Source organism: Ovis aries, chromosome 2, assembly GCF_016772045.2.
Source record: "Ovis aries strain OAR_USU_Benz2616 breed Rambouillet chromosome 2, ARS-UI_Ramb_v3.0, whole genome shotgun sequence".
NCBI classification, from domain to species: Eukaryota; Metazoa; Chordata; class Mammalia; order Artiodactyla; family Bovidae; genus Ovis; species Ovis aries.
This window is the reverse complement of record NC_056055.1, coordinates 198103536-198123404: the sequence shown is the minus strand read 5'-3', so window position 1 is coordinate 198123404 and position 19869 is coordinate 198103536. Positions and strand designations below refer to the sequence as shown.

Genomic DNA, 19869 nt, shown 5'->3' with positions numbered 1-19869 from the left:
GCTGGGTCATAAGGCAATTCTATTTCCAGTTTTTTAAGGAATCTCCACACTGTTCTCCATAGTGGCTGTACTAGTTTGCATTCCCACCAACAGTGTAAGAGGGTTCCCTTTTCTCCACACCCTCTCCAGCATTTATTGCTTATAGACTTTTGGATCGTAGCCATTCTGACTGGCGTGAAATGGTACCTCACTGTGGTTTTGATTTGCATTTCTCTGATAAGTGATGTTGAGCATCTTTTCATGTGTTTGTTAGTCATCTGTATATCTTTTTAGAGAGAACTTTGAAACATATACATGTACTCACAATATGTGTATGCAAATCTGCATACACACATATAGTGCGTACAGACAACCCCGTGCACACAGACATTCATATACACGTTTTAGAAGTAACAAGTTCCTACCAATACCTCCAATTTCTGTTGCTCTACCCTGGGTTCTTTCCAGCTTTTCCTCATTCCGTATTCACTTGTCCCTTCTTCAGTAGTGAGAAGCCTGGCTCCCACCTCAACGCATTTATTGATTTGCTCAGTTCTCTACTATATCCAGAAGACTTGCAGAATCAGCACAGCATGTTTAACTTCGCTTCTCCCCCCTCTGTGGTTAAACTTATGCTCCTTTCTGCTCATCTCACACTTTCCCTTTTGATTTTATTCCACGGGGGTAACCTTCACCCTGCCCTTGGTTAAAACTTTGGGCAGTCACCTGGCTTTCCTGATTAGTGTCAGGTAATTAAATGACCTAGAGTCATTTTAAACTGCAGAGCCACTCTTGAATCAGAAGTCAGAAAGTGCAACATGATATATTAATTGATATTTTAACTTTTATTGAAAACAGGTTTCTGCTCTCTAGTATCTCACCTTGAGCCTGGTGAGGCTTCACACTGTAGGGGAAAAAGGATGGAGTTGGCATCATTCTCTTTTTTTGTTGAAGTATAGTGTATTTATAATACTGTGCTAGTTTCAGGTATACAGCAAAATGATTACGTTTTTTTCAGGTTATATTCCATTGTAGTTTATTATAAGATAATGAATATAATTCCTAAGTGTTATGTAGTAAATCCATGTTGCTTATTTCATGTTTGAAAGTGAAAGTGTTAGTCACTCAGCCATATCTGACTCTTTGTGACACATGAACTGTGGCTCACCAGGCTCCTCTGTCCATGGAATTTCCAGGCAAGAATACTGAAATGGGTTGCCATTTCCTTCTCCAGGGGATCTTCCCCCAGGGATCAAACCTGGGTCTTCTGCATTGCAACCAGGTTCTTTATTACCTGAGCCACCAGGGAGATTTATGTTTATTTTATGTTTAATAGTTTGTGTCTGTTGATCCCATACTCCTTCCCCTTTTCTTTGATAACCATTAGTTTGTTTTCTGTGTCTGTGAGTCAGTTTCTGTTTTGTAGATAGATTCACTTGTTTAATTTTTTAGATTCCATATATAAGTGATATCATACTGTATTTGTTTTTCTCTGAGCTATTTCACTAAGTAAAATATTTTCTAATTTCATCCATGTTGCTGCAAATGGCAATATTTCATTCTTTTCGTGGCTGAGTGATACTCCATTGTGTATATGTATACATCATATCTTCTTAAGCCAATTATATGTTGATGGAAGCCTGGGTTGTTTCCATGTCTTGGCTGTTGTAAATAGGGCTGCTATGAACCCTATTGTAAATAGCGTGCATGCATTATATCATTTTGAGTTAGAATTTTCTTTTTCTTTCAGATATATACCCATAAGTGGAATTGCTGGATCATATGGTAGTTCTATTTTTCATTTTTGAAGGAACCTCCGTACTGTTTTCCATAGTGGCTCTACCAATTTACATTCCTACCAACAGTGTACAAGGGTTCCCTTTTCTCCACACCTTCTCCAGCGTTTGTTACTTGTCTTCTTGATGATAGCCATTCTGACTATGTGAGGTGGTAATACTGCATTGTGGTTTTGATGTACATTTCTCTAATCATTAGCAGTGTTGAACATCTTGCCATGTGCCTGGAGCTCTTTTGACTTGGCTGGGATGTGAAGCTGACTGTTTCTGCCTTGTGAGTTCTCTCCGGGGTTCTTCCTTGGCTCCCTTTGCTGCTTGACTTCTTTGTGCCTCCATCACCCTCGGCAACACCTCCCCTTCATCTGGCTGTTTCCTCTCAGCCTTTGGTTCTCCAGCCTTCACTTCATACCGGCTCTTACTGTTGGGATTTCCTTGCCCCATGACACAAGTCCCCTTGAGAAGAAAATCACTGAAATGACTACTGGCTGACATTCCTAGTCCAGCTCCCTGTCCACTCCTTGGGATTCACTCCAGATTGGCCCACCATGTGAAGGAGAGCTAATGATTTCTGCACCAAAGTCCACAGTCCGAGGCCATAGGCTGCTCCATACTCCTAGGCATGAATTTTGCATTTTTCCACTCTATCCCATGGAGAAGGCAATGGTACCCTACTCCAGTACTCTTGCCTGGAAAATCCCATGGATGGAGGAGCCTGGTAGGCTGCAGTCCATGGGGTCGCTAAGAGTTGGACATGACTGAGTGTCTTCACTTTCACTTTTCACTTTCATGCATTGGAGAAGGAAATGGCAACCCACTCCAGTGTTCTTGCCTGGAGAATTCCAGGGACAGGGGAGCCTTGTAGGCTGCCATCCATGGGGTTGCACAGAGTCAGACATGACTGAAGTGACTTAGCAGCAGCAGCAGCAGCACTCTATCCCAGATGCAGGGTATATGTATCAACTCTCTGAGTGGCCCCATGAATTCTTTCTTGGTAGCTTGGGCCCAACACACCCCTCTCCTCTTCCTGGATATAAGGACAAGGGGACTCCCAGTACAGCAGCTGCACTTTCCAAGGAAATCTCTTCACAAATCCTTTATCAGGCTCTAGTTTGACCATTTTTATATCCTTGTGGAGGGTACAAATAATTAACATATTGCATTGTACCTTCTGAGTTCTGAATCAACACGGAATGTGTGTTTGACAGTGACTCTAGAACTTTTATGGGTTTCTCAGGTGGCTTGGGGGTAAAGAATCCACCTGCCAATGCAGAAGACACAGGAGATGTGGGTTCAGTCTCTGGGTCGGGAAGATCCCCTGGAGGAGGGCATGGCAACCCACCCCAATATTCTTACCTGGAGAATCCCATAGACAGGGGAGCCTGGAGGGCTATAGTACATAGGGTTGGACATGACTGAAGTGACTCAGCATGCACACACGCATGCACATAGGACTTCTGTAGTAACATAAACACTGTGAGGCTGCCCAAAACTTCAATCCAAAAGTGCTTGTTAGAGTTTCTCAATTGATTTGAACTATCTCCTTTGAAATTTCTCCATGGTGATCTGGGAACAAACATTGGAATTCATAGTTTTTGCTTTGCAGTGCTTAAGTTGAAATCCTCCAAAATCATGTATATATACATATATCTGGAGAAGGAAATGGCAACCCACTCCAGTATTCTTGCCTGGAGAATCCCATGGACAGAGGAGCCTGGTGGGCTACAGTCCATGGGGTTGCAAAGAGTTGGACACGACTGAGTGACTTCAAACACACACACACACACATACATATATATATAAGGTAACATTGAATTAGACAAGCTCACTATACTTTCTGAAACCTGGTGTACATAGCTGTGTGTGTCAACTGAACATGTATACAAATGAGCATATTTTTGCCTAAATAGCCAGTGAAAAAGTTAATTCTGTTTTAGTTTCACTTTGACATGGATATATTTATCAGCAAAAGTAATTACTTTGATTTTAAAGTATGATAAGCATAATGCAATTTGGGGGAAGAAAGAATGATGCTATACCATTTCTTCTCATTACAGGAGGAATTCAAGAAACTACTATATGGCCTCTGTTTCTTTCATGCTTTGGTACAAGAGAGACGGAAGTTCGGCCCCCTGGGGTGGAATATTCCTTATGAGTTCAACGAGACTGATCTCAGAATCAGCGTACAGCAGCTGCACATGTTCCTCAATCAGTATGAGGTACTATAACAGTTTTAGCAAGGACACTACCTGTTGTGCACTTTATCACAGAGTGTTTGTACAGTGAGCAAGGATGTCTGATTAATTTCTCCTTTTATAGAATGAATAGCAGAATATGCATTAGCTAACAGGGTTCTGAATGTATGGCAGTGCTCCACAGAGGTGGGACCTAGGTAGCAATGAGAAGCTGTATCAGCTACTGCAGCCTTAAAACAAGGTTGTTGTCTCCTTGGACTTTAAAATTGTTCCTGTGCAGTTTATTTTTGTTTAAACAAATAAACAAGAGGATTTTTCCATGAGGGAGAAAATAATGAATAGCAGGATAGTTTCCCAAAGTTTTTTTAAATAGGATTTTGTTGTAATAGGATATTATAAATGCCCTAGTAGGTAGTTAAGATGTCAGTTTATCTGTTAACAATCTGTATTTTATCATTTATTTTGATACATAAACACCTATGGCAATTTGAAAAGTGATCATACTGTATGTATTTCGTAAAGGGTTTGGGAAGACCATACATCAGCCAGTCTCCAAAATGGAAAAAAAAAAACAGACTGATTTCCCTCTGTTCATGGCTTTATCTTGAGGGAAATGTCATAATACTATTTTTCTAGAGTTTGGGCTATTTGTCCCAGATCAGACAAACTACTTAAGCCAGTGGTGTTAACATGAGTTACAGATCCTGGGAAGAAGCCCCACAGTGTCATGTTGTCATATCAACCACATTTTTCCCCCTTGCTCTCCCTGCTCTGTCTCTGTCTCTCTGAACTGAACTGAATATGAAATTTTAAAATACTGTGTGTGTGTGTGTGTGTGTGTGTGTGTGTATCATTTATAGCGGTAACATTTGGGTACACAGAAAAGATAGCCAGAGGCAGAGATTAGAATTATGCAGTGACAAACTAAGGAACACCTGGGGCTACAGAAGCTGAAAGAGGCAAGAAAAGATCCTCTTAGAAGTTTTGGAGGGAGTGTGGCCCTGCCAACACCTTGATTTCAAACTTTTAGCATCCAGCACTATCAGACAATGAATTTCTCTTATTTTAAGCCATCTATTGGCAGGCCTAGGGAACTAATACAGACCATCACAGTACCCATGCAAGAGATGCTGAGAGTTTAAACCAAATCATTTGGACTAGGATGGGAAATGTGGAAGAGATATAATAGATATGTAGGGACAAGGATTGAAATGACCTAAATATTAAATGGTAAAGGGATAGGAAGAAGTCTCTTAATGTTAGATTTTAGGTCTCAATTGGTGGTCCATCCACTGATTAATCCAGACAGGAAATAGTACCAGGAATTAATAGTTGTATAGCAGATGCGTTAGTGAAATGGGGATGGTTGAGTGGATAAATAATTTAGTCTTGTACATTTTATACATCTGAGATGACTAGGTTGATAACCGTGATATTTGATAGGCTTTTGGCATATAGATATAAAGCCCGGGGAAAGAAAGCACGAATAGAAAGCTGTAAATTGTTAATGTGTAGGGAGAAGCCTGAGAACACCTGAGATTTAAAAGAAAGGCCTTGTAGAGTAGAAATGAGCTAAAGCCTGACTGCTGGTGAGCATCCAATATCAGTAGTAGGAGAGAGGACGGGAGAAATGAAAAGTGCAGACAGAAAAGCCAGAAGAAAAGGAGAGAGAGCACACTGAGTGAATAAGGAACATCAGGAATTGTCTATCATAGCAAATGCTATGGGGCTCTCTCACTGACATCTAGGGCTGACTGACGGGATTCCTACTGTTAAATGACAATTGAGCAGTACTTCCCGTTCCTCGAACAGATTAATCATACAACCAACCGAACAAAACTGCTATGCACTCATCTCATAAAAGCCATCCAGACATACAGGGAGATGTTTTTTTGAGGAATGTTCCCTTTGATATTGAATCTAATGGAATTCTTCTTCAGCAATCAAAATTTTGTTCTTTGTATTGAAGTGCAATTTACCTGCAACAGTCTATTAGTTTCACGTATACAACATGATTAAACCTTTGTATATACTGCAAAATGATTACCACAATACTTCTAGTTATCTGTCACCATAGAACTAAAAAAATTTTTTTCTTGTGATGAAAACTTTTAAAATTTACTTTCTTAGCAACTATCAAATTTGCAATATGATATTACTAATGTCACGATGCTGTACTTAGATCCCCACGAATTATAACTGGAATGTGTGTCTTAGTCTCTTTTACCCATTTTGCCTTCCCCACAACCCCTTGCCCCATGGCAGTCATCCGTCTATTCTCTGTATCTATAAGTTTTGTTTTGTTCATGTTTTTCAAGATCCTACATTTAAGTGAAATCATACGGTATTTGTCTTATCTCACTTATTTTGTTTAATACCCTCAAGATCCATTCATTTTGTCACAAATGGCAAGACTGCACTCTTTTTATGGCTGAGTAGTATTCTATTTGTATTCCACATCTAGTCCACATCTCTTTTGTCCATTCATCCATCAATGAACACTGACATTGCTTCCATGTCTTGGCTATTTAAATGATGCTGCAATAGACATAGGGGTGTATATAGCTTTTCAAATTAGTGCTTTCATTTTCTTTGAATAAATACCCAGAAGTGGAATTGCTGGGTCATATGGTAGTTCGATTTCAAAACATTTTTTGAGCAACCTCCATACTGTTTTTCATAATGGCTGCACCAATTTACATTACCACCAACATATGTATTATTTCTTGTCTTTTGATAATAGCCATTCTGACAGATGTGAAAGAACATCTCATTGTGATTTCGATTTGCATTTTCCTGGTGATTAGTGATGCTGAGTATCTTTCCATGTGCCTGTTGGCCACCTGTATGTCTTCTTTGGAAAAATATCTATTCAGATCCTCTGTCCATCCTTTAATCAGATCATTTGGTTTTTGTTATTGAGCTGTATGAATTCTTTATATACATATTAATTTTTAAAGTAAATAAGAAAAATTATAAAAGAAGAAAATGCAAGTAGGTATATATAATGTACTTGGCTGATGGGTAATTCCCAGAGGTGTGTGTATGTCATTGTGTGTGTATGACTATGTGTGAATAAAAGTCCCACCCCTCACTGTCACCGTAACTTCACCCCAAAGCAACCAGTTTCACAGTAGGGCCTGTCCAGACTTCTTCTTGTGCACAAATAGTTAACATATATACATATATATAGTATATGCACAAATTTTCTTTAAAAACATAATCATATTTGCATATCATTTTCAGCTCGCTGTTCTTACTCACATATGTTGTAAACAACCATAGTATAAATCTTTGTCTCAGTGGCTGCATACACAGCTTCTCCTTTTTGACTATCAGGATTTTATTTCCTTTTCATTTCTTACTATTCAATAATGGTGGTGATGGTTTAGTCGCTAAGTCATGTCTGACTCTTGTGACCCCATGAGCAGTAGCCTGCTGGGCTCCTCTGTCCATGGGATTCTCCAGGCAAGAATATTGGAGTGGGTTGCCATTTCCTTCTCCAGGGGATCTTCCCAACCCAGGAATTGAACCTGGATCTCCTGTATTGCAGAATGATTCTTTACCAACTGAGCTTCGAGGGAAGCCCTCCACTATTCAATAATAAGCAGAGTTCAAATGAGTAACTTCATATATCAACATAACCTTGCATACTTGTTGCCTGGTTCTATACTCTCTCCCAGTCCATGGTCTCAACCTTCTTGTTACAACGGAGCAAGGAAGCAGTCCCAGCATACAGCTGCTATTTCTACAACCCCAGACGATGGACCTGGGCCTCTAGGAGAACACATTCCTGGGTTTGATTGATTGTCCCTGTTGTGATGAAGCAGCTGAGATAAACACCAGTGTACCCATCAGTTCTCAGGGGAATGTTGGGAGGTTTAACTCTTTATACGTAAATCAAATTCTTCCCTCTTCAGATGTCATTTTATGTCTGCCTCACAAAGCACTCCCAGGGGCCAGCTCATCCTCATATATTAACTATTTAATTTGTGCAGGAGTTTTTTTTTTAAACAGTTTTATGACCTATCAGCAAGGCAAACCCAAGCAGTGCCTGCATCTGCAAACTCCCCTCATCACCACGCCGGCTTCTCCCTCCTGCTTCTGCTTGTTTCTCGACCAGGTCTTGGTCCTGAGGTGTTCTAAATTCACTACCTTCTCTTCCAGTTCTACCAAAGAACTAGTCTCAAAATTCCCAACCCTGAATTCAGTAAATTCTTCCTTTGAAATTAGTACCACCTATTCTTCCCAAGAGCTATTTTTTTCTGTTGAAGGGATTCCTCAAAGTGGGATCACTGGGATGTACAATGTATACACTTAAACCTTTAGCAAATAACTGCAGAAAGATGTGTAGAACAATTTTTAAAAAAGATAGGAAAATATCCTAAAGTAAAAAATTTCTATATTTTAGTAGCAAACATTTAAAAACATTGCTATAATAAAAAGCCATAAACAATTAAACATCATAAAAATAAAAGACAAGATGACTTGGAGAAAATATCTAAAATTTGTATAACAAACTGATCCTGTATCTTAATAGAGCTTTTAATAATAAGAAAAAAGATATTCATTTATGTGAAGAAAACACTTAAAAGAAAAAAGTGGATTATTTAACAATAAGAAATACAAATGGCGAATAAATATTTCTCAACTGTCAGTATCGAAAATAAAATTAAGATATGTAGCATACAGTATGGTGACTATTGTTAATACTATACTGCATATTTGAAAGTGGCTAAAGAAAACAGATCTTAAAAGTTTTCAACGCAAAAAATTTTTGTAACTGTGATGATGAATGTTAAATGAGCTTGTTATTATCATTTCACAGTACATACAAATACCAAATCATTATGTGGCATACTTGAAACAAATATGTTATATGTCAATTATATCTCAAAAATTAATTTAAAAATTAAAAACAATTATATTGCTTAATTATCATTTTATCTAAACGATAACACTCAGTTTTGTTGTGAGCAGTGAGAGAGAATTCTTTATATTACTGGTGGGTATGTAAGTATTTAGGCTTCCCTGTTAGCTCATCTGGTAAAGAATCTGCCTGCAATGCAGGAGACCTCGGTCAGGAAGATCCCCTGGAGGAAGGCATGGCAACCCACTCCAGTATCCTTGCCTGGAAATCCCCACGGACAGAGAAGCTTGGGGGCACAAAGAGTTGGACATAACTGAGCAACTAAGCACAACACATCTAAGTATTTATGGCTAAGCTAAACAAAATTGCAATATGAAAAATCAGTTTATTTGCATTCATAAACATTTAGAAATTATGTATACTAGTGAATACAATAAAAAAGCAAAGTAACAGGGAAAAATATCTCTACAAATTTGATAGAGGTCAATTTATAAGAGTTTATACAAATAAAATAAAACTATTACAACTTTAATTGAAAAAATGGATGGGAGGCTACTTCATAGAAGAACAAATGTTATTAGAAATTAAAAAATCATAAATTTTATTAGTATTCTGGAAAGTGCAAATGAACATAATATTAATTATTTTGGGGCAATCAAATTAGCAAAGATTTTAGAACTGTTTTAGCAACTACAGTTGCTACAGTCTTTCAGGAAAGTAGTTTGATACATTAATCAATTGCTTTTTATAAATTCCTTTCCATTGACGTAATTTCCTTTTTAGGAATCTAGACTAAAGAATCATTAGAAAATTTAAGAAACGTATATTTAGTGAAACATAAGTTAACAAAGTAGAAAATTAGGAGCCACTAAAGTCTTCAGTATTAGAATATGATTATTAAGATAGTATTTTCATATACTATTTTAAGGAACAGTAAAATATATAATATGAGATTTGGTGAAAAATTATATGCAAAATTGTACATACAGTATGATTCCAATTGCCAAAATATCAGTATATACAGGTATAAAACGGTGGTGAAGGATATTAAAACTGATTATCTCAGATTTGATTGGTTTTGAACGTCACTTGCTACTGCTACTGTCACTTAGCAGTGGTAGATTTTCAAGGATGGGATTATGTTCTAATTTATTTTGTATCAGGCACATAGTAGGTGGTGCACTAATGCTGGCCAAATAGTAGATGAGTTCACAAGTTATGGATCTTTCCTAGTGGCTCACTCGGTAAAGCGTCTGCCTACAATGCCTACCAGAGACTCGGGTTCAATCCCTGGGTCAGGAAGATCTCTGGGAGAAGGAAATGGCACCCTACTCCAGTACTCTTGCCTGGAAAATCCCATGAATGGTGGAACCTGGTAGGCTGCATTCCACAAAGAGTCGGACATGACTGAGCAATATCGCTTTATCTCAAGTTATAGAGGATTTCTTTTCTTTGCACTGACGGATTGAAAATGACAGACCACAAAAAAAGAGACCCTGGGGAAAATGGCAGCAACTTAGCTGGGAAGCGAACATATAAAGGGAAACTGTGGTGATGCCAATGTTTTGTAAACTGTTTAATAACGTGAGCAAACAAGAAACACGGTTCTGTATGATGTGGGACTGCTAAGTCTTGCCTGGTTGAGCAACTTGAGCTCTCCTACAGGACCTGCCCTACGACGCCCTACGCTACATGACCGGCGAGTGCAATTACGGCGGCCGCGTGACTGACGACTGGGACCGGCGCACGCTGCGCAGCATCCTAAACAAATTCTTCAACCCGGAATTAGTTCAGAATCCGCACTATAAATTCGACTCCAGTGGCATCTATTTTGCGCCTCCTGCTGGGGATGTAAGTACATATGTTCTTCCAGAAAACTGAAAGCAGTAAAGCATGAAATTCCTCTGATATGGTGATTTTTTTCTCCCCCAGAGGCTTTTTTTTTTTTTTTTTTTGGTTAACCATTTTGTGTTCTTCAGTCTTACAGGGACAGAGCAAACCCTATGCAAAGACGGAGTTAGTAGTTTCCTGTTTGCTGTAATGTGAGGACTATCAGAAACATTCCTCACCCAAGAATGGCTTCCTCAGTGACCTGAAATTCTCTTACTGTGAACTCAGTCCTTTGGGTCAAAAGACATTGGCCCCAATTAAAATGGAAATGCACATGAGAAGGGAATTACAAAAGAGTATTAACAGTAATAGTTAATATGTAGATCATGCTTAATTATTTACAAAGCAGTTACATGTAATTATCTCTTTAGAGCATTGAGTTAACATTGATGCTATTATTCCTTCTCTTTTACAAGTAAGAAAGTAAGTTCACTAAACGTAAATGACTTGCCCAAGATCCCAGAGGTAGAAAGGGACAGAGCATCACACTTGTTTCACAAGACCAAGGTTGTTGGCTCCTATTTTTTCCAGTCCTGTCTAACAGATGTATTTGCCTTCAGATTATCCAACAGTAGACTTCTAGGGACTGCCAGTGTAATTAAATTGGTTCTCATTTTATTCCCAGAAGTCAAAAGGGCACATATTGAAAGTTACACACACAGCCACAGGCAACAGAGGCACATACCTCGACTCCGCATCCACTTGGATGAGTTCTGCCTGAGGGCAGACACTGAGAGAGAGGAAGAGAAACACCGGCTCCAGAGTCCAGGTCACAGATTGGGTGGGGCAAGTCAACACAGGCAGTCATGGTTACAGGGTTTCCAGTGATGAATTGGAAAGTAAGAAGATGGCAAGATAACGTCAGGCTGTGTAATGAGCCCCATATTGAAAAATCATCAATGACCAATTGCCCCACCTCACTGTGTGTATATGTGTATATATATTTGTGTATGTATATATATGAATGTGTATAACTATACATATCCTTCCCTGATTATACATATCTTCCCTGGTTGCTCAGATGGTAAAGAATCCACTTGCAATGTGGGAGACCTCAGTTCAATCCCTGGGTCGGGAAGTTCCCCTGGAGGAGGGCATGGCAACCTACTCCAGTATTCTTGCATAGAGAATCCCCTTGGACAGAGGAGCCTGGCAGGCTACAGTCCACGGGGTTGCAAAGAGTTGGATATGACTGAGCGACTAAGCACATATGAGCATCAAGAAAAGTATGGAATCTTTTTTTTTAATCTTTTTATTAAACTTGTTATTTTATATTGGAGTATGGCTGATTGACAATGTTGTGATAGTTTCAGGTGGACAATAAAGGGACTCAGTCACGCATGTACGTGTATCCATTCTCCTCCAAACTCCCCTCCCCTCCAGGGTACCACATAGCATTGAGCAGAGTTCCTTGTGCTCTAAATAAAAGTATGGATCCCTAGGTTGGGAAGATCCCCTGGAGAAGAAATAGCTACCCACTCCAGTATTCTGGCCTACAGAAATCCATGGACAAAGGAGCATGGCAGGCTACAGTCCATAGCGTCTCAGAGTCAGACACGACTGAGCAACTAACACTTTCAACACTCATGGAATCTTGTTGGAAGTTTATGTAAATATAAAATATGTGTGCATGAGTATAAAGGATTTATATTAATGGTGGTTATCTCGTGATAAAATCTCAGGTAGTTTTTACTTTTCTGAATTAAGTGGATTTATCATAATAAAAGAGTAAACGGAGAAATCAGAGTAAAGCAGAAAAAAAACTACTGTGGTAAATTAAGAACAGTCATCAGCAAATGTAGCACAGAAACATTTCTGTGGAAGAAATTTCTAAATGAAGTAGCCAGGATATTCCTCTCTCCATTTAAAAATTCATTTCAACTGAGTGGGACATTTTTTTTCTCTTTCTAAATGTGTCCATATTTTCCCCCCACCTCTTTTTTTTAATGCTTTGGCTCTGGATGAAAGAAAATGAAAGCATTCAGTGTCCAGTCTCACAGGCTCATCCACTCAACAACCTGAGTACTGAAAATACCTCTTTTCAGTGAGCAAGCTCTATAGGATAATTGATTTCTAACCTCCTGGCTCCTTGGTATTTATCTTTGCAGCATAACAGCTACATTGAATACACAAAGACACTGCCTCTGACCCCAGCTCCAGAAATCTTTGGGATGAATGCCAATGCCGATATCACTAAAGATCAGTCAGAAACTCAACTGCTGTTCGATAACATTCTTCTCACACAGGTATGTAATCTATGCAGCAACTGGATTCTGAGGCTGGAAAGGATGGTCCCCAAGCAGCATGAGCCCACACGGGAGAGGCCCAGGCACAGAATTCCATCTGTTCAAGTGGAGAACCATTTTTAGGAAAAGAAAAAAAAAATGTACCTTAAAGATAAGTTTAAACATAGAGTAAATGAATGTGTGAGTTTTGTTTTCATCAGGCTTTTGATTTGGAAAGCATCTTTGAGTATCATTCTGCTGCCAGCAGTTCTTTGAGTAGCATTCTTTGAGTATCTCTGAGTATTCTTTGATATCATTCTGCTGCTAGGAATTCCATTTTGCCTCTCTTGGCTTGAATCATGCCCCAGAACATATAATATGTCCTTTATAAATTTCTTAAAGTAGAAGAAGACTTTCAAAGGTGCCTGGAAGCAGTTTGATGCCAGAATTCATCTAGAATTTTCCCTATTTAATTTTCTAGTCTCTTACTAATGCAACATTTTTAATGGCTTATCTTTATCAAACGTTCCAGAACATTTAACCTAGTTTGCATAGTTTCTTTTCACATCAATATTTTATCAGATTATATAATATTTAAAATATAATAGTAAGTATGAAATGAATTAAAAGATTTAGGAGAACTATTGCCTCTGAGACATGCAACTCTATTGGTGAGAGCATAAATGTAAGGGCACATCAGAGAATGACCTCTTCAGGCACCAGGATTCAGCATGCCATGGCACAGGTTAGTTCATTTGAATGAAAGATGTTTAATCTTACTTGTCTGTTAAGAGATCATCTCTTGTATTGTTTTCTGTTAGAAGATATGCTTGTTCATTTTAGTTCTGAAAGCAAATTAGTCCAAATGGTGAATTCCCTTAATGACTGCATGAAATTTTAGTAAGTTAAGGATGATTATTCATCAAGCAAATTATTCCCCTAACTGATTTTGAGCTGATCTTTTTTTATTTTTATGGAATCTCAAAGTAATAATAATAATAATGATTAATTATTTTATAGTGCTTCTTGTATGGGAGCACTGTTCATTTAAACCATTTAGGTTTATGCATAACAGTGTAATACTTACGACAGTCCTGTGAGGTAAGGTGCTAATTATTCCCATTTTACAGCTAAAAGACTTAGACACAGAAAGATAAGTAGTTAACTCAAGGTCAGCTAGTACAATTTAAAGCCAGGACTCTGAGCCAAGTAGTTTGACTCCCACTAGTTTTGGCTCCAGAATCTGTGTTCTAAGCTGTGCAATACTCTTTCTAAAAATGGAATAAACCTCAAAGGCAGATAACCAGAGATGCTAGGGGAACTAAGAACTGGAAAGAAAGAAAGAAAGTTAAAGAACCGGATTGAAAGAAAGAAAATGAAGTCGCTCAGTCGTGTCTGACTCTTTGCGACCCCATGGACTGTAGCCTGCCCGGTTCCTCCGTCCATGGGATTTTCCCGCAATAATACTGGAGTGAGTTGCCATTTCCTTCTTCAGGGTATCGTCCCAACCCAGGGATCAAACCTGGGTCTCCTGAACTGCAGGCAGACTTTTTACCATCTGAGATACCAGGTGAGTCCAAGAACCAGACTTCTCTGGTGGCTCAAATGGTAAAGAACCAGATTAGGAGAATGAAATAGTGTGCTATCATAGATGAAAGAGTTCATGGAACTTCTGGCTCTGGTCTGTTTTAAAATAACATGTGCTAATAAGGCAGAAAGGACAAAGACCATATTCTAATATCCATTTTATATGTTAATACCACTAAGATCAATTATTGCTTGAACATGAAATCATATTTATAAACAGACAAGAACACGTAGATCTTTAGCAACATTAGTGCATGCAGTATGCAGTAGTCTGGCAACAGGAGACTTACAGCGTCTTTGGCTGTTTTTAAACTTGACGGACTGTGCCACGTTACAGAACACGTAAAGCAGTGGTCTTATTCCAACAGAAAAGGACTCAGAGTCGAACAAGTTTAAATACACTTGGGGTGTCTTCTCAGTATGTGATAAAACAATGTCTTTCAATATTCTCCAAATCAGATTGGCAAATACAAATTAATGTAATGGGTAGGCAGGAGTTCAGTGATTCTGCATTGAGTTTACCACAGTTCAGAGGCGTCAAAATAGACCAGAACAGCGGTTTAGAGAGCAAGGTCATGAGGACAGGACCTTCACATTGTGTATTAAAATAAAATGTCTTTTGAAGTGAGAGGAGCTAGTGGGGTTGAGGTTACTTTTGCAGAGCTGTCTTACCTATGCTGAACTGCCAGACTTGCTTTTGAATAAGAAAATTGTTTCGCCCTAAAATATTGTTAAACTAGAAATGGAAAGGTTGAATTCCATGATGTCTCCTTGAAAATGGATCCCACTTATCTTTATTTGTTCAATAAAAGGAAAACAACTGTTAGAAGATTTCAAATGGTATTTGTGAAAACTCTTAAGAAAAGATGGTTAAAAAAGAACCCAAGTTAAATAATTACAAATAAATAACACCCTTTTGTTCTTAATTCTCGGTATCAGTTGGATATTACTTTTAAAACGTATCTCCCCAACTGTGTGATTTTGGTGTGTGAGAAATAGGTATAGCAATATTTGTGTTACTAAAATATTTTTCTTACATTTTTGAAGGGTTATAGGCCTAGGATTTATTTTGGGGGTGCTGGTTGGGGGGTTTGGTGGAGATGCAGCTCTTGTTAGAAAACAGGAATGTTTTTAATGAGTTTATAGTACATTGTATGCACATCAAAATACAAATAAAAATCAGCATATCATTCTTCAAATGCAACAGAAATAGATATTTCATTAGTTTTGACCAAATATTCATTACCTTCTTTGCTATCTGTAATTTGTTTTATATATTTGCTTGTAAACCTAGTACTTTGGAATCGTGGTAAAGGATTATTATATTGGCATAGGCCCCCCGTTATTTTTCTAGCTTGTAATTAATACTAACAATTAATTTTTTATTGCACATTTTTATAGGAAGGTGTTAGGGTACCATTAAAAATCTTCCTAGAAACTCGAGTAGAAGTTACTGTCAATATGTATAGAATAGATCCAATATAGAAACTAGAAAATATAAAATCTGAAATTAAACTAAACACAATTTCCTGGGGCTGAAAAAAAGTGAGATGTATTCATTTATATTCTAATAGTGCGTATTCTCTCTCCATGCACACACACACACACACATACACACACACATTTATTTTGAGGATTTAAAAGGTTTTCTCAGAAAATATAGATTCATTTATACAGTGCTACTATAAACATAAGAAATAAAAATTGAAATGAAATTCCCCTTCCTTGCTTCCAGTGTGAATTACTAAAGTCTGCTCTATCTCTATAACTCTTCCAACTGCTTGGAAGATTAGAGCTTATTTTCTGTGCCCTCTTGGGTTCAAGGAGAAAGCTATATCTCTGCTTTTGGCAACAAGTAGGCACCAGAGTTATTATTAGCAAATATATTTTTGGCAAGCTTTCTCATAGCAAAACCAGATTTCCTCCTTCTAAGCTTTGATGCCCATCATCACTTGACCACCCACCATGGTGAATGCTTTTGCTCCCTCTGTCCACAGCATCTGCCCTTCCCTCAATTCCCAAAGAGCACAGTGCTTCCTCCAGACCTCCTTTTGCCATTGAACATTGTACATAACCTTCTAACAGCTGTTTTCCTCCTGAAGCTCCATTCCCATGCCTGTTAACCATCACTTCAATAAGTCTTATGTGGAGAAGAATCATAGATAAAATAGCAAAGTAGTACTCATTCTTATAAAATTTACTTTAGGAATTTTCCTATCCAGCAATTCTAAGACCTTGGTGAGCATTTCTGATTCATAGTTTGAACTCTTCCCAGTCTCGTTCAGCAGATGCTGGTGCAAAATCATCGGATGAAGTGGTAGATGAGGTTGCTGGTGACATCTTGGGTAAACTTCCAAACAACTTTGACGTTGAGTCTGCAATGAGGAGATACCCAACCACGTACACTCAGAGCATGAACACAGTGCTTGTTCAAGAAATGGGACGGTTCAATAAGTTGCTGCAGACCATAAGAGATTCGTGTATTAACATCCAGAAAGCAATCAAGGTAAGGGCAAGTCCAGCAAGAAAAAAAAATCATCGAAATAAAGAAATCATTCATTTACTCAGCCAGCATGCATTGGGCACAGATTCTATGAAAGCACTTTTCTTGGTTCTGAGATAGAAAGAAAATCCCTGCCCTTAAAATGTATATGGAATTCTGGGGCTGGCAGTTAGTAAGTGGGTAAGTGAGTATAGAGTATGGTACATAAAGCAGTTATTTGCTGGATGAAATATATGCTAAGAAGGCAGAAAGCGTTAAGAGGTAAGAAAAACAAAGCTTCTGCCCTCACTGAGCTTACCTTAGTGAGGAAGACAAACAATTAACAAATAAACTTTCAGTGAATGGTAAATTTTATGGAAAAAAATAAAATGGGGTAAGGATGTGGAGGGTGAGAGGTGAGAAACGCAGTCATCTGGAGTCAGGCCGTTCTGAAGAGAGGCCTGGTGGGAGGGGCAGGTCATGGAGTGTTTGGGCAGCGGGTTGAGCCAGCAGGAAGGCCCTAAGAGCAGCAGCCTGGCATGGCCGAGGGGTACCACGGGAAAGGCTGACTTGGCTCAAGCGGAGTGAGCACAAGGGAGACAGCAGAACAGAGAAAGGGAGGCACAGGCTTGAGATGGCCTTGTCGGCCAAGGCTGAGATCTTCAATTCTATTCTAAAGTGTAAAGGCAAAGGGAGGCCTTCAGAGGAATTTAAGCAATAAAGTGAAATGACCTGTTTTGTATTTTTAAAGATTGCTCTGACCTCTGTGGAACGGATTGTAGGGAAACCCAAACATAGGCAGAAGCCAATTATAAGATGGAGGTCTTCCAGCTGAGCTGATTTCTTGTAGTAGCAGTGGATGTGGAGGAGAGTGGTTGGATATGAGTTACTGTTGAAAGAGAAGTCTATCTGGCCAGCTGTGGTATGATCTGGCAGGGCTGTTTGGCTAAGTATTCAATATCTTGTGTTTCTCCTTAACCTGATTCTCCCTATTTCCTTCCTTCAAAATGAAGGCCTGGCTTTCCACATTCTAGAAGATAAAAGGGGAAAGAGGCCTGAGGGAGCTCGTCAGCGGATACATGCGGATTCACTTAAATCCCAATTTGGGTATGGGAATTCTGACACCAACTAAGCCTGGCATTCTTCCCCTCTAAGGGTTTCTTCATTTTCCTTTCCAGGTTTCATTCAAAGTAGGTGATGTGCAGTTTCGTGGGGAAAGACCCAGGAGTCTGTTTTTTAAGGCAGATCTCAACAATCTTCATTTTAGTACCACCTTCTTCTCCCTAGCTAAGGCCATCAATTCCAAATATTTGGAATATCCTAGTTGATTCTCAGCTTTGCCCTCTGCCAGTTTAGGATTGAGTTTCTCCTGACAACTAAGTCAGCTACCAACAGTCCCATGCTTTCTAGCTCCCAGTATTGTTTTGCTTCTTCCTGCACCTGTAGGCTTATGAGGTTTTTTTGGAGGTGTAGTATTTTTTGTTTTCAGGGGGTGGATTTGGCCATACCACACAGCATACAGGATCTTAGTTTCCCACCAGGGATTGAACCTGTGCCCCCTGCAGTGGAAACATGGAGTGTTAACCACTGGACCACTAGGAAAGTTCCTAGGCTCATGCTTTTAAGAAATAAATTCCTTTACTGTTGTTTCAGGGTTTGGAGAATGAGGAAAAGGAAATGTGGGTGTTTAATCCATTAAATTTACTCTAAAATTTTCTCCGTATGTTAGTTGGAATGATATTGTCAGCTATGGAGAAAACAGAAATGATGGCAACTGGCCCAGTTGCAAGATCATGTAAGAATTTTCAAGGGCTTCAAAGTTTTACCATCTGTTAGGATCTTCAATTTTATTCTAAAGTGTAAAGGTAAAGGGAAGTCTTCATTATGCAGTGAAGCAAAATGATCTATTTTACATTTCAAAATGGGATAAAATCAATTAGACTTCACAGTTGCAATCCAGGATATTCAACCTTTCAAAGCACTTTTTATCATTTTGCTCATTTTATATTTATCACTATCCTTTTAAGAAGGCCAGGACAGAGGTATGTTAGTTGTCGGTTTAATAGAGAAATAAACTAAGTCAAAGTTAGACTGTGACTTAATAGGCAGTGAGAAGCCAAGTGTTGATTAAAATCTTCCAAGCTGGGCAGAATGGGTAAAGGTAGTCAAAAGGTACAAACTTCTAGTTACAAACTATGTCCTGGAGTTACAATGTACAGATTAGTGACTACAGTCAATAATACTGTATTGCATATTTGAAAGTTGTTAAGAGAGTAGATCTTAAAAGTTCTCATCACACACAAAAATATAACTATGTTTGGTGATCAATGTTAACTAGGCTTATTGTAGTGAACACTTCACAATATACACAAATATTGAATCATTATGTTATACATCTAAAACTAACACTGTATGTCAGTATTCTTTATATTTCAATAAAACTTTCTATTAAAATTTGATTAGATTAAAATTGTTAATATTTTTCCAAGAAATAATTCAAAGATTCCACATCTTGTGAGTCAAAGAAAATACCTTTTCTTCCTCCCTTTTTTTTTGCTATACTTAACTAATCATAACTGTAAACAAGTTTAATTATAAAATTATTTAAATGCTAGAATACTGTCATGTCAAACAATGGTTAAATGTGTTTCAGGGGCTTGTAGTGATGTCTACAGATCTTGAGGAAGTGGTTAGCAGTATTCTAAATGTCAAGATCCCAGGAATGTGGATGGGGAAATCATACCCAAGCCTTAAACCACTTGGGAGCTATGTGAATGACTTCCTTGCAAGACTAAAGTTTTTGCAGGTGAGTTCATCCGAATGCTCATATATTAGGCTTCTTTTGATT

The 19869-nt window shown here is 38.4% G+C and overlaps 1 protein-coding gene across 3 annotated transcripts in view; it reads left to right on the top strand.

The window, feature by feature from the left end:
- Nucleotides 1-19869, top strand: part of DNAH7 (dynein axonemal heavy chain 7) — a 266322-nt gene that overhangs the window by 231369 nt on the left and 15084 nt on the right. For 2 of the 3 annotated variants that reach the window (XM_042244009.2, XM_004004780.6), the window contains 5 exons: nt 3830-3991; nt 10503-10688; nt 12836-12973; nt 16815-17045; nt 19675-19827. In XM_042244009.2, the coding sequence (XP_042099943.1) occupies nt 3830-3991; nt 10503-10688; nt 12836-12973; nt 16815-17045; nt 19675-19827 (870 nt within the window). Of the gene's footprint in view, nt 1-3829; nt 3992-10502; nt 10689-12835; nt 12974-16814; nt 17046-18034; nt 18129-19674; nt 19828-19869 lie in introns of those variants that run through there. The other variant, XR_006058804.2, reaches the window with a different exon arrangement.